Raw genomic sequence first — 23,778 nt, 5'->3', positions numbered from 1 at the left:
CTCTGTAGCCACACACCCCATAGAGAGTCCAAAAATGCTTGCAACCTGTGGCCCTTCTGATGTTGTTGGACTACAAGAACATAAGAAGAGCCTGCTAGATCAGGTCAAGGTCTGTGGTTCAGCTGTGGAACTCCCTCAGGAGGCAGTGTTGGCCACCAACTTGGATGGCTTTAGAGGTAAAAGGTAAAGGTAAAGGACTTATGGATGGTTAAGTCCAGTCAAAGGCGACTATGGGGTTGCGGCGCTCATCTCACTTTCAGACCAAGGGAGCCAGCGTTTGTCCACAGACAGCTTTCCGGGTCATGTGGCTGGCATGACTAAACCGCTTCTGGTGCAATGGGACACCGTGAACGAAGCCAGAGTGCACAGAAACACCACTTACCTGCTTAGGTTTCTCCACATTTCCTCTTGTGCTTTTCCCCAAGGAAAACTGCTCTTGAGCACACAGTCGGAGCAAATGGCTATTGGGTTCTCCTCAGGTTGCCATTTCTTCCATTTATCACTGAACAGTGGGTTTTCCCTGTTATGCAAGGGGAAAACCTTTTGGACCCGTGATTTCTAGGCACAGCAGAAGCAGAAAAGTGAATGAGCCCTTAGTCAGTTAACAAACTCATTTCCTTGCAAGCTAAACTGCTCTTTGAGATGGGACAGGTGACAGTAAAGAAGCTGGAGGGAGATTGAGAGTGATATTGAACAGTTAACATTCCCATCAAGCGTTTGAAATTGGTATTGCAAGGTCTGGGGTGCCTTGATATTCATGGTCGTTTGTTAAAAATTGAAAATAATTGGGAAGCAAGGATCACAAATATCCAGGGGCATAGCAGGGGGGAGCATGGGGACTGTGGCCCCAGGTGCAAAATTTTGTGGGAGTGCAACGTGGTGCCAGCTTCCACAGGGATCCCTGCAGCCCACACCCATGGTAACTGGGCACAGGTGGAGGGAGACGTGCCATGGGTGACCCCAGCACAGCCTGGCCTGGTGCTCTTCTCCACAGACATCGGGAGGTTTCACCCACCAAAGGCTGTGTTGGCCAGCTAGGCTCCCCCCTGAATGGACACAGACCTGCTTGGGTCGGGGTGCTCCAGTGGCATCGGCGGTTTGCCCACCCCGGGTGCCGCAACCTGTGTTCTGGTGCTGCAGATATTTACTGCTGGAAATCCAAACCCTGTAGAAAGAATATGGTGACACTTACCTATAAGGAAACATGCACAGGATTATGCAGAGAACTTGTTAACTATAGGTAAATCTCCTGGGCAGCCTTACACTGTTTTTAGGCTTCTTTAACTGGCTTGCCGTGGAACTGCAGTGCCTGAGTGTAGCTAGGGAGGGGGGCAATTGCCACCCCCAAAAGCAAGTAAATAAATAAAAATACTTAACTAAAAGTAGAAATTGTAGGAAGATTTCTGAGTACTTGGGGTCAAAAGAAAGAAATTTAAAACAACTGTTGTTGAGACATTTCATTCTGAATCTGCTAGACTGAGCCAGACAGAGGAAGTGGCGGCTGGGTGTCCTGCCCTCCCCACATAAATCCGGGCTACACCCATCCTGCCATGTGTGGAAGTGCTGATCCTTCTCAAGATGTTTAGTTTCCTCAGAAAGCTACAATTTCAAAGGTTCCCTAGGCATGGGTGTTTGCAAGGAGCAGCCCCCCCCCCCCGGTGAACATTAACCCCAAGACTTTCAGCTTTTATATTCTTAAAAAAAGTAAGATGCTAGCTGTCAGAGCTGCTTCCAGATCCTAGCTCACAGAGGATCACGCTAGCCAGCGATCATTTAGTAAAAGTCTTTATTGAGTTACAGTTTCCATTCTCAAGCTGCTGCGTGCAACTCTACGTCTTATGGGTTAGATCGGCGAAGCTCCGTCTGAGTCTCCGCCCCTTGTACACCAACTTAATATCCTAGCCTTGCTCCACCTTTTCCGCCTGACTGTTCTTCTCTGGGTCCCTCTGCCCCCCGGGGTCTCTTCCTTCCGGGATTCTTCTGACGCCGACCCCCCGGACCCTCCTGTCTCCTTGCGCCGGGCTTTAGGACCTGGCTCCCTTTCCGGGCTGCTTACTGCGCCACCTTCCTGTGCATTTGAACTTGGCGCGCGCGCCCAACCTTCCACTTTCCGTCTGACCGTTTCTTCGCTCCCCGATGGAGGTGTGGCCACTCCTGACTCGTGCCCTCCCCCCTGTTGTGAGCTGCCAGCGCTTGATCCCTGGCGCCCTTCCTCTCCCCTGCTCTCTGGCGGTGACGCTGGTCCCGATTTCCAACTGCTCCCCTCTGAGTCCCCTCTGGCCCTTTCTTCCTGGGGTGTCCCCCTAGGCTCCCCCCTTGCCCTGGCCACTGGTGCTCCTTTCTGTGAATCTTCTGATTCACTGGAAAGACTCGGAGATCTCGGGTCGTCGTCATCACTCATCCTTTCTTCTGCCTCCTCCCCCTCGCTCTCTGTTTCCTCCCTTGCCCTTGCCTCTGCTCCTGAACCCCTGACATCCATCCCCCCCTCGAAGCCCCCTCTTCCCCCCTCCCCTCCTTCCGGTGCGGGAGCTGGGTGCTGCCGTGTCAGGGGGACGAATGTCGGATACAGTTCGCTTCCCGTGGCGGGCCTCCATCTGAAGTCTTCCGGTTCTTCCTCCCTGCTCTCGTCGATGACGGTCACCTCCGCTTCCATCTCTGTGCCGCCGTGCTCGAAACCCGGGTCGTCCCCGAATACGTCCATGTCCGTCTCTCCCTCGCTTCCTTCTGGAGACGTTGCTCGTCCTGGACCCTCCAGCCACTTTCTGCGCCACTGCTCCTCTGGTCGATCATCCCACCAATACGAGGGTTCTGAAGCAGATCCCGAGGGTGACCCCTCCGGGGAACGGGCGTCTCGTGTAGGTTCCTCGTCCAAGTCGAACCCCCGGAACGTGCTGGCTGAAAGCGTGGGCATGAAAAGCCAGTCGTCAAAAAAGTCTGCTGGCATGGGCCTATGTGGGAAGAGGGCATGAAACTCTTCTTTGAGCAGAGGTTCATCTAAAGCGTAGCCCGGCACCCAGCTGTTGGCACTGGCCGGGGTGCCCTCCTTGGCGAGAAGGTATTCTACCCCCTCTTCCCCCCATCTGGAGTCCAAAATCTCCGTGACTTCGTTGATGTGCTCCTCCTGTGCCACTCCCCCTTGCTCGGTTCTCTCTCGGAGCGGACTCGGTGCCGTTCCTGGTTCCTGAAACCTGTGAGGTGCCTTGTAGGGAGTGAGCACCGATCTGTGGAACACCGGATGCATCCTGGAGCCCTCCGGAAGCGCCAGCCTGAAAGCCACCGGGTTGACCTGCTCTTCGACTTGATAGGGCCCCAGTTGTTTATGCCCTAGTTTCTTCTTCGCCAACGACCTGGCCGGCACTGCGTGGGCTGCTAACCAGACCCAGTCTCCCACATGGATCTCTTCGCCAACCCTTCTGTGTTTGTCCGCTTGTACCTTGTATGCGTGTTTAGCCAGCTCCAGGTGCCGCCGCAGCTGATCGTGGACTTCCTGCAACTCCGACGCAAACGCATCTGCTGTCTGCGGCTCCCCCTCCCCCATTCTTTCCAGTCCCGGGAAGGTTCTGGGGTGCCTCCCGTTGTTGGCGAAGAACGGCGTGACCCCCGTGGACACGTGCTTCGTGTTGTTGTAGGCGAACTCGGCGAGAGGCAGGTAGTCCACCCACGTCGCAGGCTGTTGATTCGCATAACATCTCAGGTACTGCTGCATGATGGCATTGACCCGCTCCGCTTGCCCGTTGGTCTGCGGGTGTCTAGCCGACGCCAGGTTGATCTTGACGTTCAGGAAGCCCATCAGCTTCTGCCAGAAGTTCGAGATGAACTGTCGCCCTCGGTCGGACAGAATAGACCGCGGCAGACCGTGAACCTTGAACACGTGATCTATGAACAGTTTGGCGGTTTGTTCCGCCGTGGCCACCTTCGCACACGGAATGAAATGTGCCATCTTGGAGAACAAGTCCACCACCACTAGCACAGCCGTCTTGCCCTCGAGCTGGGCAGATCTGTGACAAAGTCCAGGGCCACTCTCTCCCATGGTTCGAACGGAGTTTGCAGCGGTTCCAGCAGTCCGGCCGGCGGTCTGTGCACTGGTTTGGCCCTCTGGCAGGTGTCACACCTCGCCACGTAGTCTGCGACTTCCCCTCTCATTCTGGGCCACCAGAAGTCTCTGGCGACTAATTCCACCGTCTTCTCCTTGCCAAAGTGCCCGGCAGTGGGCGCGTCGTGCAGCTGCTGCAGTACCTTGGCGCGAAGTTCGTCTCCCGGCACGTAGATGGCCCCTTTACGGATGAGCAATCCATCTCGCAGCTGGAACTCGTCGGTCGCTGCCGTGCCCCTGTGCACCTCTGCCATCTTTGCTTGCGCGAAGGAGTCATCCTGCAACGCTCGTCGCACCGCATCCAGGTCAACTGTTGCCGCAGCGCACGCCCACACTGTCGGTGCGAAGATGTGCATGGCGGCCGCTGGCGTCGCCTCCTCCAGATACTGTGGCTTACGGGATAGAGCATCCGCCATGATGTTGGTGTCCCCCGGGACATACTCTATTCGGAAGTCGAAGTTCGCAAAGAACTCAGCCCAACGTATCTGCCTCTGGTTCAGGAACTGTGCCGTGCGCCAGTGCTCCAGATTCTTGTGGTCCGTGCAGACCTGCACCGTGTGCTTGGCGCCGATCAGGAAGTGCCTCCACGCTTTGAATGCTGCATGAATGGCCAGCAACTCCCTGTCCCAGATGGTGTAGTTCTGTTCAGACTTGCTGAGCTTCCTGGAGTAAAACGCTCCCGGCCTCCAAGCCCCCTGCGGGTCTTTCTGCAGCAGGACTGCTCCCACGGCTCTGTCCGAAGCGTCTGTCTCCACCCTCATCGGCCTGCTGGGGTTGACATGAAGCAGCTGCTCTTCCGACGCGAAGAGACGCTTGAGTGCCTGAAAGGACTGCTCCGCCTGCTCTGTCCAGATGAACTTCTTTTTCTTGGAGCTGAGGGTGTCCGTGATGGCCGCTGTCTGCATAGCAAAGCCCTTGATAAACTTGCGATAGAAGTTCGCAAAGCCGACAAACCGTTGGACCTCCTTCCGGTTGCGTGGGCTTTTCCAATCCAACACTGCTCGAACCTTGGCGCTGTCCATGGCGAGCCCCTTGTCAGACAACTTGTAGCCCAGGAAATCCACCTCCGTCACGTCGAATTGGCACTTCTCCAGCTTGGCATAAAGCCTATGCTGCTGTAGCCTGCTCAGCACTTCCTTGACGTGTCTGTCATGCTCCTGCTGCGATTCCGAAAAGATCAGGATGTTATCCAAGAAGCAGACGCACGTCTTGTAGAGGAGCCCCGCCAACACGTGATGCATGAAAGCTTGAAAACAGTGGGAGCCATTTTGCAGTCCAAAAGGCATAACTCTATATTCGTAGGTGCCCAGGGGCGTGAACATGGCTGTCTTCCACTCATCTCCTTCCCGCATGCGAATGAGGTTGTACGCCCCTCGCAGGTCCAACTTGGTGAACACTCTGCCCTTGCGTACCTTTGCGAGGAGGTCGTCGATTCGGGGCATAGGGAAGTCCGATGGCTTGGTCACACTGTTCAAGGTGCGATAGTCCACTACAAGCCTTTTTTGGGGCGTGTCCCGCTTCTTAACAAAGAATACAGGACTGCCCCCCGCTGCCTTGGACTCTCGGATGAAACCGCGCTCCAAATTATGATCTATGAACTCTTTGAGTTCCTGCAGTTCGTCCTCAGACATGGAATACAGCTTCCCTTTGGGCAGCGCCGCCCCCGGCAGCAGGTCAATTTTGCAGTCATATGGTCTGTGGGGGGGGGGTAGCCTGTCTGCCTCCTTCTCGCAGAAAACCTCCAAAAATTCTGCGTACTTGTGGGGAACCGCTTGCAGCGTGCCTAGCTGCAGCTGTGACTCCTCTTCCTCTCCTTCCTGCCGGGGCAGGATGCAGTGTTCAGCACAAAAGGAAGAGCCGAAGGTCAGCTGCCTCTGGTACCAAGCCAGCGTCGGGCTGTGCTTGTCCAGCCAACTCATACCCAATACAATGGGCGTGTCCGATAGTTGAGTGACGTTGAAGCTGATGACTTCCCTGTGATTCCCAAGTCGCATCACCATTGGTGGCGTCTGCTTCACCACTTGCCCCCCTAGCAGCTCCCTGCCATCCACCGTGACAACCTGCAGGGGCAGCGTGGCAGGCAGCAACTGTATAGCGTGCCGATCAACAAAGTCTTGCCCTATAAAGTCTGCATTGCTTCCTGAGTCAATGGTGATTGGCACGTCCATGGTGATTCCATTGGGCAGCTGGAGCGATGCGGTGAGCCTCACTACTGGTTTGGGCGGGAGGGGGTCCATGGGCTGTAAAATCTCTGGGGACTGCTTCACTGACACGTCTGGCTGGGCCCCAGTGCCTCTTTCTCCAGCCAGACTCCGTCGTTTCCCTGCTGTGGTTCTCCTTGCTGCGTTGCTGCTGTTACCATTGCTGAGGCTGCAGTGTGCTTGTGGAGCCGCTGGGGACACTCTTTCGCCATATGCTGTGGATCATCGCAGATGTAACACTTCCTGTTCCCTCTAGGAGGCTTCGCTTTCACTGCTCCCGGTGCTAGGGCTCTGGCTGCTGACTGAGCCCTTGCACCTCCAACCTCCATAGGTTCTGCTCCTCCTCCTGGCGGAGGCGTGGATTGCGCACTCGCTGCTTCTCTGGGAAGGAAGGAGTAGCCCCTGGCTGGTTCGTGCCCTCCACGCCCTTCGTCCCTGCTCCACGGACGTTCTTCCAGCCGCACTCCCACCGCCAGCGCCCTCTGAACGATCTCCTGCGTGGTCTGGGGTCTCTCCCCCCTCGCAATTTCATCTTTAACCGCGCTGTGCAATCCTTCCCAAAACAGGTCTCTTACTGGAGCCGAATCTCTGTCCCATTCCAGGGCACTGACCAAAGCGAAAAAGCGGGCATGGTACTGCCTTACGCTGGCCCTCCCTTGCTTCAGTCCATGTATCTCCTTCCGAGCAAGATCCACGTCTATGCTTGATAAAAAGCACCCATCCATCGCTTTAATAAAGGCATCCGCATTTTGGAGCGCCGGATCCTTATCTCTCCACAAATTGCGCAGCCATGCTTTAGCATCTCCATGCAAATGGGACATGATGAATCCCACCTTCTCTTGCTCATCTCTAAAGTCTTTGTTCAGCAGTTGCAGTGCACACATTACATCTGCTCTAAAGTTGGGGTACTGTTGCAAATTCCCATCGAAGTGAGAGACCAGACCGCCTGTTCGTCTCCCCAACCCAATCCCCTCCGGTTTGGGTGTCAGTTGCCCTTGCTTCGTAAGCATTTCCAACCTGACCTGGAGATCCCTGTAGGCGGCAGCTGCGTCCTCCTCTCTCTTCCTGGATGCAAGAGCCTCGGCATTCAGTCGTGTCACTGCTTCTCTGAGTTCCGCTATCTGCTGTTCGGCCGTCATGTTGTCTGCCGTTCGTGAGCTCGCTAGTAGGCACCCGCTTTCTCTCCTCTCCGCGAGGCCGTAGATGCCCACAATATGAGACGGAGCTTACTGTCAGAGCTGCTTCCAGATCCTAGCTCACAGAGGATCACGCTAGCCAGCGATCATTTAGTAAAAGTCTTTATTGAGTTACAGTTTCCATTCTCAAGCTGCTGCGTGCAACTCTACGTCTTATGGGTTAGATCGGCGAAGCTCCGTCTGAGTCTCCGCCCCTTGTACACCAACTTAATATCCTAGCCTTGCTCCACCTTTTCCGCCTGACTGTTCTTCTCTGGGTCCCTCTGCCCCCCGGGGTCTCTTCCTTCCGGGATTCTTCTGACGCCGACCCCCCGGACCCTCCTGTCTCCTTGCGCCGGGCTTTAGGACCTGGCTCCCTTTCCGGGCTGCTTACTGCGCCACCTTCCTGTGCATTTGAACTTGGCGCGCGCGCCCAACCTTCCACTTTCCGTCTGACCGTTTCTTCGCTCCCCGATGGAGGTGTGGCCACTCCTGACTCGTGCCCTCCCTCCTGTTGTGAGCTGCCAGCGCTTGATCCCTGGCGCCCTTCCTCTCCCCTGCTCTCTGGCGGTGACGCTGGTCCCGATTTCCAACTGCTCCCCTCTGAGTCCCCTCTGGCCCTTTCTTCCTGGGGTGTCCCCCTAGGCTCCCCCTTGCCCTGGCCACTGGTGCTCCTTTCTGTGAATCTTCTGATTCACTGGAAAGACTCGGAGATCTCGGGTCGTCGTCATCACTCATCCTTTCTTCTGCCTCCTCCCCCTCGCTCTCTGTTTCCTCCCTTGCCCTTGCCCTTGCCTCTGCTCCTGAACCCCTGACACTAGCATTTGTAAAACCTGAGATATGAGGCAAAATGTGCAGCCACTATTCTTCGGGGGAGGGGACCTTTCTGAGGCAAAATGCCAGTGGCAGGCAGGTCCACAGGCAAAATTGGGTGTGGTTCTAGAGGTACATTTTAAAAACTGGCTCCAGCTACAAAGAGGCCCCTGGGGAGGCAGAGGAACATCAGCTGCTGGTGCTGGAGATCCTGCTCCCTGCTTGGAAGGCATTTTCCATCTGGCCTGGGAGGGGGGCCCTGGTCTCACCCCAGCTACAGAAAGCTGGAACAAACTCTTGGGTTGGAGCAGTGTCTGTTGGGGGCTCTGTTATTGGTTTTACTGCCCTTGCTGTTTAAAATGGTTTTTAAATAACTTTTAATCTATGGGTGTTATAATTTAGTGTTTTTGTTGTTTTAAATAAAAGGGCATAGGAAATGTGTGGGTAGAGAGGAGCTGGGCAGGGGGGCAATCACAGTGGTTCAGGATAGGGCGAGGCATGGTGGAGCAGGCCAGGTAATGGGCACACAGCCCAGGCAAGCAGTGACTGAGGCACCGTTAATCAGCAGTTCCCAAGAGTGGAGGAATGGGAGGCTGCCTGCTCTTGATGAGGTCACACTCTGAAGGAGTGGCTATGTAGCTTGGGGGTCCTCCTGGATCCATTGCTGTTGCTAGAGTCTCGGGTGGCCTCAGTGGCACCAAGTGCCTTCCTGCAGCTTTGGCTGGTGGCCCATCTATGCCCCTATCTGGACAGGGAGAGCCTAACTACTGTTGTCTATGCTCTGGTAACCTCAAGGTTAGATTACTGCAATGCGTTATACATAGGGCTGCCTCTGAAGATGGTTCGGAAATGTTATGATTCCAAGGGGTTGCTCAAGAGCAAGCAGGCAAATATCTCCCTACTTGGCAGCAAAGCCAAGGCTTTGCTGCCAAAATAAACTTTATCTGTCCGGAGCGCCACTCTCCCATGGCTAACTCAATCGCTGGCAGAATCCATGAGTGGGCGGTTCCTAAACTTTCCCCAGCAAAGCAGCTTCTTGACACCCAGTCTGCATCTCCCCCTCTGTGTGGATGCTTTCTGCGCAAAGAGGGCGTGGGCAGCGGAGGACCACTTCCCTTCCCGCTTCTCCCAGGCAAGGATACCTGGGACCGCCTCGCCACTTCCGAATCCTGCACCTCCTCTCCACTGGAGGCGTGTTTACTCTCCTCCATTGAAGAGGAGCTACTTCCCATGATCCCTGGAGGCTCCCTATAACCCATTTGGCTTTTGCTCTCTCCCTCCTGAACTGATGGCAGTTTCCTGACAGGAAACTTCAGCTAATGCAGAATTCAACAGCCAGGTTGTTCACTGGGGCAAGACACATAACGTCCTGACCTAACATCACTGGCACCTTTGTTATATGTTTTTAGGCATCAGGCGAAAACCTTGCTCTTCAACCAGGCCTTTGGCTGATTAACTGTCTATGTCCTTTAAATATGTTTGTGGGAGGGCGGCATTATTGTTTAGTTTTGTTCTTGTTTTTATTATGTACTTTGCGGGTTTTTTCTTTCTTTTTCTTTCTTTTTCTTTCTTTTTTTGATGTGAACTGCCCTGAGATCTTCAGATGAAGGGCAGTAGACAAATTTAATAAATAATCATGATCATAATCATAACATTAAGAAGAGCATCTGCTGGATCAGACCAATAGCCCATCCAGTTCAGCGTCCTTTTCTCACAGTTGCCTATGGGAAAATTACAAGCAGGATCTGAGCATGGAGCACCCACCCCTCCACCCCTCCTTCGGTCTCCACCAACCGGCATTCAGAAGGGGTCGGAAAGAGATAGAGAGAGAGAGAGAGAGAGAGAGAGAGAGAGAGAGAGAGAGGCTTCACCCACTTTTGACTCTGGCCCTGCCCCCACTAGCTTTGGCCCCATGTGGGCATCCTGCCAGATTACCCCCCAGGGAATCTGACCCCCAAGAGAGAAAACAGGTTGCCCACCCCTAGTCTAGCATAGAGACTGATACTTTATGGCAAATGTTTCACATATTCCCAGTAGAACATGGCCATGAAAGTCACAGGCTAGGCCTGTGGTTCTCCTACTAATCATATGAAATGGCACCAGGTTCATAGTGCCGTGCAGGAAGATTGGAAGATTGCAGGCCAGGAGAGTTGACGGCAGAACATCTCTCTTTCAGTGTCCTTCTTTGGGGACGGCTATGTAGAGATGCCCTTGGCGAGCTCCTGCAGCACCATCCAGCTTCATCTACAGTTCTACACCCGGCAGCAGAATGGACTCCTCTTCCTGGCTGCAGGACAGAAGGACTATCTACTGTTGGAGCTCCGGGCTGGCATTCTACAGGTCAGCGAGATGTTCTCCTGCAGCTTTTACACACAACAGTTTTTATTGAATGATTGCGCAGCTGTTGCTAGCGATGGGAGTGGATTTGGTCAGAACATGAATTTCCCCAGTTTGGGGAAATTATGAGCAGGCACAGCTCCCTGGGGTTTTGTGTCCAGCTCCATTTCCTCCTGGGTGGAAGGGTGGCATAGAAATCAAACAAATCAATCCTGATACCAGGGGTGCTTCCAGATGACCCCATTTATTGAGCAATCGTCCTCATTTGTTTGCATTGATTATTTAATGAACATTCATTCTAGTTTTTTCCAGGGAGGTTAGATGACCTTTCATCAAAGCCAAGTCTTGTCCCACACTTTCCAGAATGTCTAATTTTTTGAGGAAGTGGGTTTTTGTTGGGCAAGACCTTCCAATCAACTTATAATTGTGAAACCTGAATTTGCCATCATGTGATTGAATCCCACCTGAAACTAGAGATGGTCTGGGAGTGCTCTCAGCCTTCCTGCCAATATCCTCCATTTTCAAGCCAGAAAAATAACAACCCCATGATCTCAAAAAGGAGGAGGGGTTAGCTGGTGGCAGAGAAGGCTTGTTTCATCTATAGCTGAAAGTCATTCACTTCAGAAGCACAATTTCCTGCAGGGGATTTATGGTTTCCTCTGCCTCCCAACTCAGCTCAAAAGGCAACCCCAGGCTCCCCAGAATTTCCCAGGGCTCCTGTGGCTTGGGAAGCTGTTGTTCTGCATGCCAGGAAAGGTAAGGAAGCCTTACAGAGAGGCTTCCTACAGGGCCACCCTGCTGTCTCTTCTGCTAGGTAAATACAGTGGTACCTCGGGTTACAGACACTTCAGGTTACAGACGCTTCAGGTTACAGACTCCGCTAACCCAGAATAGTACCTCGGGTTAAGAACTTTGCTTCAGGATGAGAACATCAATTGTGCAGCGGCGGTGCAGTGGCAGCAGGAGGCCCCATTAGCTAAAGTGGTGCTTCAGGTTAAGAACAGTTTCAGGTTAAGAACAGACCTTCAGAACGAATTAAGTTCTTAACCCAAGGTACCACTGTAAATGGGAAGGTATCATGTGGCAGGTGTTCAGAGGCTTGCAGGTGGGCTCTGAGGGAAGGTATTTGAACTCTGCCATACTTGCAATGATGTCATTGGAAGCATAAAAAGGTCTCAATTAAAGACTGGACTGGAGAGGACTCAAAAACTGGGCATTTGAAACAAACATTTGATAGAGAGCAGAAGGACTTTTTAAAGGTTTTAATTAACGTAACATCAAAATTACAAACAAAACAAAAAAAAATATACCGTAATCAAGGTTACAAAACATAACACAGGAGAACAGCACAAAGCCAGAGTTCATACTTTGGTGGGAGAAGAACATTTTTATATACTGTATCTGGGCCAAAGAAGTTCCCTCTGCAGCTAGCATCCACACAAGAAGTTCCTCAGATCACAAAGGCCAATTTTAAAACAAATGAATTCCTCACATGGCCTGGTATAAACTCTCACTCAAATTGCAGCATTGAGATTGTGACACTAGCCTAGTTTACAGAGTTGTCAAAAGAGTTACTGCACTGAGATAACAAACATAAGGCACACTGAACATTCAGAAAGTTCTAATGAACAAATGATTCTAATGATTCTGATTTGGCTTCTCCTTTTGTAGGCCAGAATGGACCTGGGCTCTGAAGAACTGACTCTCAAGTCCCCAGCAGGGCCACATCTCAGTAACCTCATCATCCACGATGTTGATCTGTTGATGGCCGATGGGTGGATGACCCTGATTGTGGATGGCCTTTTCAATACCTCTGTGGAAATTCCAAGACCCCTGGAGGAGTTGGACATCAATTATGGCCTCTATGTGGGAGGAACAGGGAGCCTGGAACTGCCGTATCTCATTGGAGTGAGTGTGCCCTTCAGGGGCTGCCTCCACATGGTGACGTTCAACGATCGTGATGTCCTGTCCGCACTGGCTTCTAGCAGTGGCACCAAGAGATTCCACAGCATCCGAGAGGGGTGCAGTGTAGAGTTCTCTGCTGGGCCCAATGACCCCCTTGGCTTTCTGGGACCAAACTCTTATATTGCGCTCCCCGGCTGGAGTGCAAGGAATGAAGGGACCATTGAGTTTGTAATAACCACAAGCATCAAGCAAGCCCCTCTGATCTATCAGTCAGGACTTGAGAATGACTTCTTCTACCTGGAGATCTTTGACGGGCGCTTGAGAGGGGTGGTGGAGAAGGGCAATGGTGTTGTGGTGCTCCACAACAACGTTTACCTCAGCAATGAGGAGGAACACTACGTCAAGGTCTTCATGGATGTCCGGAAGTTTGAGATCCTTGTTGACTACTATGCCTCACAGACCTCCAACAAGGGTATCCACAGTCACCTCGATCTTCAAGGGCCACTCTTCCTGGGAGGTCTGAATGAGAAGGCTGCCCAGAGAATGAGAGAGCGTGGGCTGGGTTTTATGTCTGGAAACAGCTTCTCTAACACCTCCTTTGTGGGCTGTCTGGAGGACCTGAGGATAAATGAGGAGAAGAGGAGTTTGCAAGATGCTCTCATCACAAGGGACATAACAGCCGGCTGCAGGAAACTGGAGCAGTACTCTGACTATGATGACGCATATGAGCAGGATGAGGCCCCCACAAGTTCTGCTCCTGACCATTGGCATGGCCCTGTTATGGAACCATGTCGCCCTGATGCCAGCCTCCCCCCAGTCTTTGCTAACTTCACCAAATTGCTACATGTCAGTCCTTTGGTTGTTGCTGAAGGAGGTATGGCTTTTCTGGAGTGGCGACACACCCAGCCAACCATTGACCTGAACAGCGCTAACATCAGGCAGTCTCAGGTGGTTTTCAGCATCAACATGGACCCAAGGCATGGGCAACTGGAGTTAGGAATCTCCCGGACCAGAGGCAGAAGGAAATTCACTCTGTTGGACATCATCAATCGAAAAGTCAAGTACGTTCATGACGGCTCTGAGAGACCAATGGATCAGTTGCTGCTGGAGGTAACTGTCACTGCCAGGAAAGGGATCCCAGAGTGTCTGCAGCAAGGCCAGATCTATCTGCTACCCATAAAGATAAGTCCAGCCAATGATCCCCCTGAAGTGGTCTTTCCACAGGGAGATCGCATGGTCATTCTGGAGCACACGCGCAAGCATCTCAACCCAGACATTGTCCGTGCACTTGATGATGATACCCCCTGTGACAACTTACGATTCCAACTGCTTGGTGGGAAGAGAATGGAAGAAGGCTACATAGAATATGACTTCCACCCTGGAGTCCCAATTGAGGAGTTTTCCTGCAGGGACTTGGAAGCCGGTCATGTGGTCTATGTCCACCAAAATGGGCCCACATCAACCCTCATTGTCCAAGTTAATGATGGTATGGTGATGAGCCCAGTGGCTACCTTAAGGGTGGTTGCTGTAGAGCCAGACATCCAGGTACGCAACAACACAGGCCTCTTTGTCTCGCAAGGGGGTGCGGTTCCTATCACCCTGGCCAACCTTTCTGTAGAGACCAATGCAATACAGCAAAAAGTGCCCATCTTGTATCGCCTGACTGTGCCCCTTCAGTACGGTGAGATCCAAAAGCAAGGGAGCCTGGGTGGAGAATGGAAGAGGGTGGAGTCTTTCTATCAGCAGGATGTTGAGCAAGGGCGCATCCAATATTTCAGCACAGACGAAGATCATCACGCAGAAGATACAATTGAGAAGCTACAGTTTGTGGTCCAAGTGGGTCAGAAGACACTGAGAAACAACACCTTCCTCATTAGGATCAAGAGGGCCACCATCAGGATGAAGACCATGATCCCCCTCCAGATGATGACTAAGAAAGAGAGGAACATCACCTCTGCTGATTTGGAGGCAGCCTTAGAGGAGCTGAGCTCTAGCTCAGAGCCTTTCCACTATGTCATAATTCATCCACCCAGAAAGGGGAACCTCGAGCTTCATGGCACAAGGCTGACTGAAGGCTTCGGTTTCACACAAGATGATTTGCAAAGCCATCAGCTCAGCTACAGCGCAACCATCCGAGATTCAAAGGAGACTGAAGACACCTTCCAATTCCGTGTCACGGCTGGAGAGCAATACTCCCCCATATATACTTACAGGATACAGGTTGGGGGGGACCCAGATGCCCCTATCCTGACCAATGTCCTTCTGTCTGTTTTGGAAGGAGGGCAGGCTGTCATCTCCAAGGACCACCTGTTCGTCAAGAGTGCGAACAGCATGAACTACGTGTATGAGGTAGTAGATGGCCCGACCCATGGGAAGCTGATCTGGAGGACACTTGAGCATGTGCCGGCCAGCAAGGAGGTGATAACAAAATTCACCAATGAAGACATCCTCCAAGGCCGCCTTGTTTACCAGCATGATCATTCAGAGACCCTGGAAGACGACATTCCATTTGTGGCCATCAAGCAGGAAGAGGGAAGCTCTGACTTCGAGGCTGAGGATGTGAGAGGCGTTTTCAGGGTCTCTATTCAGCCTGTGAACAACCACCCTCCATTCCAGTTGGTCAACAAGGTCTTTAATGTGGTGCGGCACGGGCAGCGCTTGATGACCACTGATGATATCGCCTTCTTTGACAAGGATTCAGGCTTCTCAGATACCCAGATAGTTTTAGTAAGGAAGGACATTCTTTTTGGTAGCATCATCGCTGTGGAGAACAGAAGCCGGCAAATCTATCGTTTCACTCAGGATGACCTAAGGAAGAAGAAAATCCTCTTTGTCCACTCTGGAGCTGACAGGGGATGGATCCAGTTCCAGGTTTCTGATGGCCTGCATCAGGTGGCGGCTCTCTTGGAAGTGCAGGCTTCAGACCCTTACCTCAAAATCAGCAGCTCCACAGGCTTAGTCATCCACCAAGGCAACCAAGGGACCATTGACTCCTCCATCCTCAGCTTGGAGACCAACATGGATGTCAGGACTGATGAAGACATTCTCTTCCGCATAGTAGCCCCACCCAGATGGGGCATGATGCTTCGAGGTGGGCAGCAAGTGTCCTCTTTCACCCAGAGGGACCTGCTGGCAGGAGAGGTTCTTTACCAGCACAATGGGAGCAGGAATTCCCAAGACAAGATCCACTTTTCTGTCGAAGCAAACCAGGTGGCTGTTGACGCAGTGCTGAAGATTGTGATAGTCCTGGACCCCCATCCTAGCCCACTAAACCTTGTTCACCATGAGAGAATAAGGATTCTCCAAGGGGAAGCCGTGGAGATCAAGAATGACTATTTGCTAGTAAGTTGGTCTAAACCACTCAGCCTAGGGCTTGCCAATCAGAAGGTCGGTGGTTCAAATCCCCATGAGCTCCCATTGCTCGGTCCCAGCTCCTGCCAACCTAGGAGTTTGAAAGCACGTCAAAGTGCAAATAAATAAATAGGTACTGCTCTGGCAGGAAGGTAAACGGCATTTCCGTGTGCTGCTCTGGTTTCACCAGAAGCGGCTTAGTCATGCTGGCCACATGACCCAGAAAAACTGTCTGTGGACACACACCGGCTCCCTCAGCCAGTAAAGCGAGATGAGCCCGGAGTCGTTCGCAACTGGACTTAACTGTCAGGGGTCCTTTACCTTTACCTATGCTGTCCCTAGTTCTCTGTCCTTGAGTTTGGGAGACTATGAGGGCTGTTCTTGGAGTTGCAAAGCAGGAGGTGTATATTTATTCTGCAGATTAATTATGTTGTCCTTTTTAAATTATATTTAAAAAATAGGCAGTCATCCTATGTACTCTATTTCCAGCCCTAACAGACCACTATTCACCATAGGTGGTCAAAAGGTAATTTGCAGGACAATCAATAAAACAAGCCATCAATCAAATACTGTGGTGTTTAAACAAAACCACAGGTAAAAGCTTAATACAACTTACTCCTTTTTATTTTACTCACCTTTTTCTCCAAGGAGCTTGATGTGGCATACATGGTTCTCCCCCTCTTCTTCAATCTCCACAACAACCCTGAGTCACTCAGTGAGTTTCATGGCCGAGTGGAAATTTGAATCCTGGTCTCCCAGGTCTTGGTCCAACACTCTAATTACTGTACCACATTGGCTCTCTACTTAAAATCATAACACAACTTCCATAACACAAGCTTAAGATGCTAAAAAGAGCCCCAAATCACCCCCATTAAGTTTGGATAGGGGAGGTGTAAAGACTTATTATAACCCTAATTAAGTGGGAGGGGTGAGCATGGTGCCCATGATAGTTTATCCAGTTTGCAAATGGGCCCATGAGCCCCAAAAGGTTGGTGACCCCCATCCTATAGGATGCATCAGTCAACTACAGCAACTGGACCACAAGTGATGGTTTGGTATTCGCATTCCTGATTGGGAGGAATGTTGACCACATTTTCTTTCCACCGTCATCCATCTTACAGGTTGAACATGAAGAGATCCCTCCCCAAGAGATCATCTACACTGTCACCATCTCCCCACTTTCAGGATTCCTGGTGGCCTTATCTCATGGCCCCACCTCGGACGAGCCTCCCAGCTTGGATCCCATTCAGACCTTCACCCAGGAGGACATCAATGAAGGCAAAGTTCTCTACCTCCATTCCAGCCCTGAGATACAGGGTGACCAGTTCACCGTTGACATCACAGCCAACGGGGTGGATGCCCTGGCAGGGGTTGTGGTGGACCTGGAGATTGTTCCTATTTCTTTCCCACTGGAGGTGCACAACATGACAGTGACTGAAGGGAGCTCCCAGGTGCTCTCCATGGACATCCTGAATATCCCCAGCACTTACTTCACGGCTCTTAAGGTGGAGTTTGTCATCGTTGAACCGCCAGAACATGGTATTTTCCAGAAGGTGGAGAGACCCGAAGAGGGCAGCCTAAGTGCATTTTCTTGGTCTGAGGTAAGAAGGCAGCAACATCTACCATTGACCTGAAGTCCTGTTGGTGTTTCTGGCAATGCATGGGTGCGATGCTTCAGAGTTTACTCAGAAGAAAGCCCCAATGCTACATATATTCCATAGAAATGCATAGTTTTTTACAGGGCAATCATCTACATTTCTGCTCAAAAGTAAGTCCATTTGTGTTCTGTAGGGCTCACTGCCAGGAAGCTGTGGACAGGATTGCAGGCATAAACACTACATTGTGCCAGCTCTAGGAACATAGAAAGCTGCTTGTGCTGCAATTCCATCTGCACTAGATATTTAAAGCTGTATTTTACCACTTTAAACAGCCATGGCTTCCCCAAAGAGCCCAAGCTACAGCTTGTGAGGGGCAATGAGAATTGTTAGGAGGCTCCTGTCCACCTTCCAGAGCTACAATTCCTAGAGTGGCTTAACTATCAGTCCTTCTTCCTCCCAGGGAACTCTGGGACTTGTAGCTCTCTGAGGTGAATAGTGCTCTCCCAACAACTCTCAGCACGCTTAACAAGTTACAGTTCCCAGGATTCTGTGAGGAGAGCCATGGCTGTTTGAAGTGGCATTGTGGTGCTTTGAATGTATAGTGCAAATGGGGCCTGAGCCAAGCTATTGATCCAGTGTAGTATTGTCTACACTGACTGGCAGCTGCTCTTCAGGGTTACAAGCAGGGGGCCCTACCTGGAGATGCCAGGGATTGAAACTGGGACCTTCTGCATATAACACATGTGCTTAACACTGAGCTCCAGCCTTTCCCCTAATCTTGCATGGGGGGGGGGCACATTATTGACTGGTGCTCTCTCAAGTTCTAGCTCCAAAACACAATCTGGAAATTGAGGAAGGGGTTTTGTTTTGTGTGGTGTCCTCACCTTCTGCTCCATAAATCCTTCCATCTAATCCAAGCCTGCACAACTTGTAGCTCAGCAAGCCAAACAAAAACCCTCCAGACTTATGGGGTAGACTCCATAAACCTCCTGGCTTAGCTGCCTGACTAGGACTTTGAAAGTGGGGTGGGGGTCCCCTAAGCACAAGAAACCTGTGATCCACAAGCCAGAGCATGGTAGAAAATAGTGGCTCAGAAGCATGGACCTAGGCTAAGAATTAGAGCACAGGCTAGCTCTGAAAAGCTCAGGAATTTTGATCAGTACCAAAACTGAATTCACAATCCCTTCAAGCAAATAGCCACTCCTGGTCCCCCCCCCCCCATAACTTTTAGTGACCTAACGCAGGGAAGAATGCTTTTTAGTTTTTGCTATTGTTAGCTAATGAGGTATAAAAAATCCCTGTCCCTCTATTCCTCCTGAAGTCTAGAGCTCTGGGGCTTAGGAAAACAAAAAACTTGGACACTGAGTTTTTAAGCATGGATGTGTTCCTAGAAAAAGAGTGGCAAAAGGGAAGTCCTGCCTCAGACCTTCTGCATTCCAAGCAGGTCCTCTGCCACTGAGCTGTGGCTCTTGTGTCCTCCCCTGGCCCACACTAACCAGCCATGGCTCTCCAGGATTTCAGCCAAAGGTCTTTTCCAGTCTGCCCTGGAGACACCCAAACCAATGGCTTCAAGTTACAAGAATGGAGATTCCAACTAAACACCAGGAAGAACTTTCTGTCTGTAAGAGCTCTTTGATAGCAAAAGGGCCCCTCTCAGAAAGCAGTGGGGTCTTAAACACAGGTCAGATGGCCATCCCTCAGGGATTCTTCAGCTGCAATTCCTGCATTGCAGGGGGTTGCGCTAGGTGACCCTTGGGGTACCATGCAACTCTACAATTCTTTGATTCTATGATACTGGGAATAGAACCTGGGACCTGTTGCAGAAAAATTTCTGTGTCCTCTTTGCATTCAGGTGGAGCATCAGCTTGTTCAATACATGCATGATGGCAGTGAGTCGTTGGTTGACAGATTCACAGTAGTCGCCAACATCTCCAAGCACAACCAAGAGAGCCAACCCAGGACGGTCTACATTGACATTCTCCCAAGCAATGACGAGGCACCGGTGCTGATGGTCAACATGGGACTGCAGGTACCTTGTCAACCAAAGCAAGGGGTGGGGGTGGGGTGTTTGAGGGTGCTGGGGTGAGGAGCTGAACAGAAATCTCAGCCAGGTTGGCTCCAAGGGACAATCCTGTTTCAACATACAACTGTAGAGGGCCAGGAGTCAGCAAACCTTTTCAGCAGGGAGCTGGTCCACTGTCCCTCAGACCTTGTGGGGGACCAGAATATATATTTTTGGGGGGAAATGAACAAATTCCTATGCCCCACAAATAACCCAGAGATGCAGTTTAAATAAAAGGACACATTCTACTCATGTAAAATCATGCTGATTCCCGGACTGTCAGCGGGCTGGATTGAGAAGGCGATTGGGTCTGATCCGGCCCCGGGCCTTAGTTTGCCTACCCATGGCATAGGCTGTTAAGAGTGTGCTAGACTGTGAGTTCAGTTTTAAAGGCATGTCTTTGGCATACTCTGTGTCTCACTGACAATATTTGTAAGGGGACGTGAATGTGGCAAATGAGCTTCAAATCAAAAGTGCTTTTAGTATCACGTGTGAAATGCCCTTAGGATGATCAGGGCCTTCATTATCAGCCTGCAATAGTCGAGTGAAGGAACAGAACTCAAGTGGCCAAGCGGGTAAGGAGAACATAGAACACACAGGGCTGGCTCTATCATTAGGCAGGGTGTGGGGGCTGCCTCAGACGGTGGTTGCTGGTGGCACAGTGCTCTCCCCAGGTGCTCCACCTGATCCTACAGACATATACACAGCACCATTCCTTTGGAAGACAGAGCTGTGCATGCCATGTGGCATAATCTATGCCCTCTCGTTAGCCTGCTGCCCCCAGGGAACTGAAGGATGTTATCCAGTCACTAGGACTGCAGCATCAACTGCCAGTCCAGTCAGATTCTGTATATGGGATGGCAGGGGTGGCACCATCTTGTCCTTTACCACAAGCAGCAAAAGATATTGGACCATTCCTTATCCCACAGCCCTAAGCCTTTCAAGTTAGCTTTTGATCACTCCCTACTGTGTATAGTGAGAGCCAGCATGGTATATTGGTTGATTGTGGGCCTGCAGCCTCGGAAGTCAGGGTTCAAATCCCCCACTTGGCCAAGAAGCCAATCAACAATGTCCTTACCTACCTCACAGGGTTGTTGTGAAATTAATATTGGGGGGGGGGACTGTGGTTGCCACTTTCAGCTCATTGGAGGAAATGTGGAATCTCAATGCAATTATAAACATGAGACCCTCCAGGTGTTGTTGTGTTCAGCTGCTTGCCCGGTGTGGCCAGCGGTGAGGGATGACGGTGTGGAATTTCCTACCGCTGCTCAGCTCTGCTACTGCCTGAAGAGGTTTCCCACAGAGGCTTTGCACAGAGGAAATGTACCGGACAGGCAGATATTCAACAGATGGGAGTTGTAGTTAATCAATGCCTGAAGAGCTACAGGTTCCCCACCCTCCCAGGCACCAGAATCAGACCTCTGTTTTCAGCATTAGCGGAGAAAATAGAGTCTGAAAGCAGGTGTCCGTATGAATCTCAGCTCTGAGATCTAGCTGCTAAAGCAAGTTAGTTGCTGGCTGTGGCAGGGAAGAGGAAAGGGTGGGACTGCAGAAAGCAGGCAGCATGCTGCCGCAGTTTTTCCATTAGACTTTGACACCAAGTAAGGCATTGGATGGGTGCTTGGTGGTGGGGAGGTGAAGCAGAAAAGGAGACAGCCTTTTTGCATTCTTTCCTTGGATGCCGCAAACACCATCTGTTTTTCCATCTCTTGCCATGCTGCAACATTGCCACAGGATGGCAGCATACATCCATGCTATGGCTTCCAGCTTGCAAGGGCAGGGTGTGTAATACAGCAACCACCACGATCCAGCAAAGCGCGTGTACCAGTGGGGACTTTTCCACTGATGGTGGAAAGTTCTTGACTCTAGAGAAGTATAACCAGTCTGTAATGTAACAGGAAGTCCTTGGAGCACCCCACAATCGCCTAACCTTGACTCCCATAGGTTCAGGTCAGGCAAGACACCTCCACCAGGAGATAGAAGCATAACAGCAGCCAGTAGGCCTTATCTTTATTGTTGCAACAAGATTTCCCACTACCACAAAGTCAAAGCAGCCGGAAGCCCCGAACAATGGTTACATCAATATTTTAAAGTTTCCCGAAGTTTCCCATAATACATCTCAGGATGCATCATCAAGACATCATAGATATGCCACAGAAAAGATGGGGTCTCAGGTAGAACCTGACATCCAGTCATGCCCCGTCACTCAAATACAGTCTTTCACACTTATTCCATCACAGTACAAAGGAAAGTATTTACAGTTCCCTGGCCAAGCTTCATCCCACTATGGGGCAGGCTGGCATTGTGATTGAGGTGGTTATCTGTCTGAAACTTCTTGGGGCCCACTCACCCCTCCCCTTATACCTCACTTCCCTGGGTCCTAAATGCCATTGGAACTGAGAATATTGATAGAATGAGTGATTTCTTATGCAGTTTTCCCATTGAGCTAGTATATAGATACATTTATCAGTGAATTGCAACATTTGGTAGTGACATTTTCCCTGTTTTCCTTTGTTGGGGCTCAGCAGGGAGTTGCAGGCTCCTGATCTGAGCTCCCCTTGCAGATTCAATGCCTTTGCAGAGATGTTGCTGTTATTTTCTCTTGACACTAGAGGATTTGGTTTGATGGGTGAAAGGCAAGGAAATACCTCTCTGTGGTCAATATGTGGGTGAATTTGTGCAGCAGAGACTGTTTGTCTTTGCCTTATGGCAGTGGCAGAGCTTCATGCTCTGGCACGGGGGTGGGGGTGGTGTGGAGAGCAGGCAGGGGCAGGGCTGGTGTGTGTCCTAGGGGCGTGATGCACCGCCTGCTGGGGCATGGTCCCAGTGCGGGTGCGGGGGGGCAGCCGCGATGGCACCCCACTGGGATCACGCTGCCGGGGTTGGTGTGCTACCCCCATACGCCTCTTCCTCCGCCAGTGCCTTATGGTGTAGAGACGCAACTCATGGGGGGAGGGAGGTCTCTCACCCCCCCCTTCCAATTTCCCAGTAACAGCAAACACACAGTTCCTCAGCCAGCCCATCCTCCACCAGCTATTTCCTATTCTATTGTTGTTATTAATTTGCAATGGGAAGGCCTGGTTTTTATGGGGGGGGGGGGGTTTACATATCCCTGGTATAGAGAGACACACAGCCCTAATCTTTGAGCTTCAGTTTGCTTGAAATGAAGGGGAGGGGTGTCTCAAGGAGATACAGTTTTACTTACAGAAATAAATACAGACATATACAACCTGAGAGGGTGGTGCTGTGGTCTAACCCACTGAGCCTAGGGCTTGCTGATCAGAAGGTTGGCGGTTCAAATCCCCATGGTGGGGTGAGCTCCTGTTGTTCGGTCCCAGCTCCTGCCCACCTAGCAGTTTGAAAGCACGTCAAAGTGCAAGTAGATAAATAGGTACTGCTCCAGCGGTAAATGTTTCTGTGCACTGCTCTGGTTCACCAGAAGCGGCTTAGTCATGCTGGCCACATGACCCGGAAGCTGTCTGAGGAAAATGCAGGCTCCCTCAGCTTATAGAGCAAGATGAGCACTGCAACCCCAGAGTCGTCCGCAACTGGACCTAAGGGTCAGGGGTACCTTTACCTTTACAACCTGAGCATAGGACGGAGGGGCTCACAGCATCAACACTCCAACAGATCTTGCTTCTCCATTAGTCTCAGGTTTGGAGCCAGCAAAGAGCAAGCAGGTCTACCCATGAGCCTGGAGGGCCCCCTCACTTAGGGGGCTCTTGCAGTCAAGCTCACTCTTTTAGGATGCTGATGACAGGGCATACACAAAACACTTTGGCACCTGAGGTGAACCACAAAATTGTGCCCCCTCCCCCCCTCCCCCAGGAAAAGGGGGTAAGTGAAGATTTACATCAAGGACTAGGGGAGGATAAAGATCTACAGAGGATATGGTGCCTCTGTGGATCCTGCTACCTGAGCTGGCTGCCTCACCTTGCCTCATGGGTGGGCCAGCCCTGGCTGATGAGGACACTTGCACTTTGACATGCTTTCGAACTGCTAGGTTGGCAGGAGCAGGGACCGAGCAACGGGAGCTCACCCCGTCATGGGGATTCGAACCGCCAACCTTCTGATCAGCAAGTCCTAGGCTCTGTGGTTTAACCCACAGCGCCACCCGCATCCTTAATCCCCATGTTACACCCCCCCCAAACTACATCACTCATACATCACTCATACATCACGCTTACATCATGAAAGGGGAGGTCTGGTGGCAGTAATCTGAGCATCTTGGACCCTGCCCCAT

The 23,778-nt window shown here is 51.4% G+C and overlaps 1 protein-coding gene across 2 annotated transcripts in view; it reads left to right on the top strand.

Moving 5' to 3' along the window:
* Positions 1 to 23,778, top strand: part of CSPG4 (chondroitin sulfate proteoglycan 4) — a 111,233-nt gene that overhangs the window by 78,875 nt on the left and 8,580 nt on the right. Inside the window, exons 2-5 of one of the 2 annotated variants that reach the window (XM_083475497.1) lie at positions 10,459 to 10,622; positions 12,291 to 15,866; positions 16,997 to 17,476; positions 19,326 to 19,502. In XM_083475497.1, the coding sequence (XP_083331623.1) occupies positions 10,459 to 10,622; positions 12,291 to 15,866; positions 16,997 to 17,476; positions 19,326 to 19,502 (4,397 nt within the window). The remainder of the gene's footprint in view (positions 1 to 10,458; positions 10,623 to 12,290; positions 15,867 to 16,996; positions 17,477 to 19,325; positions 19,503 to 23,778) is intronic. The other variant, XM_083475498.1, reaches the window with a different exon arrangement.

Source organism: Podarcis liolepis, assembly GCF_965112155.1.
Source record: "Podarcis liolepis genome assembly, chromosome: 14".
NCBI lineage: Eukaryota > Metazoa > Chordata > Lepidosauria > Squamata > Lacertidae > Podarcis > Podarcis liolepis.
This window is presented reverse-complemented; position numbering and strand designations above follow the sequence as displayed.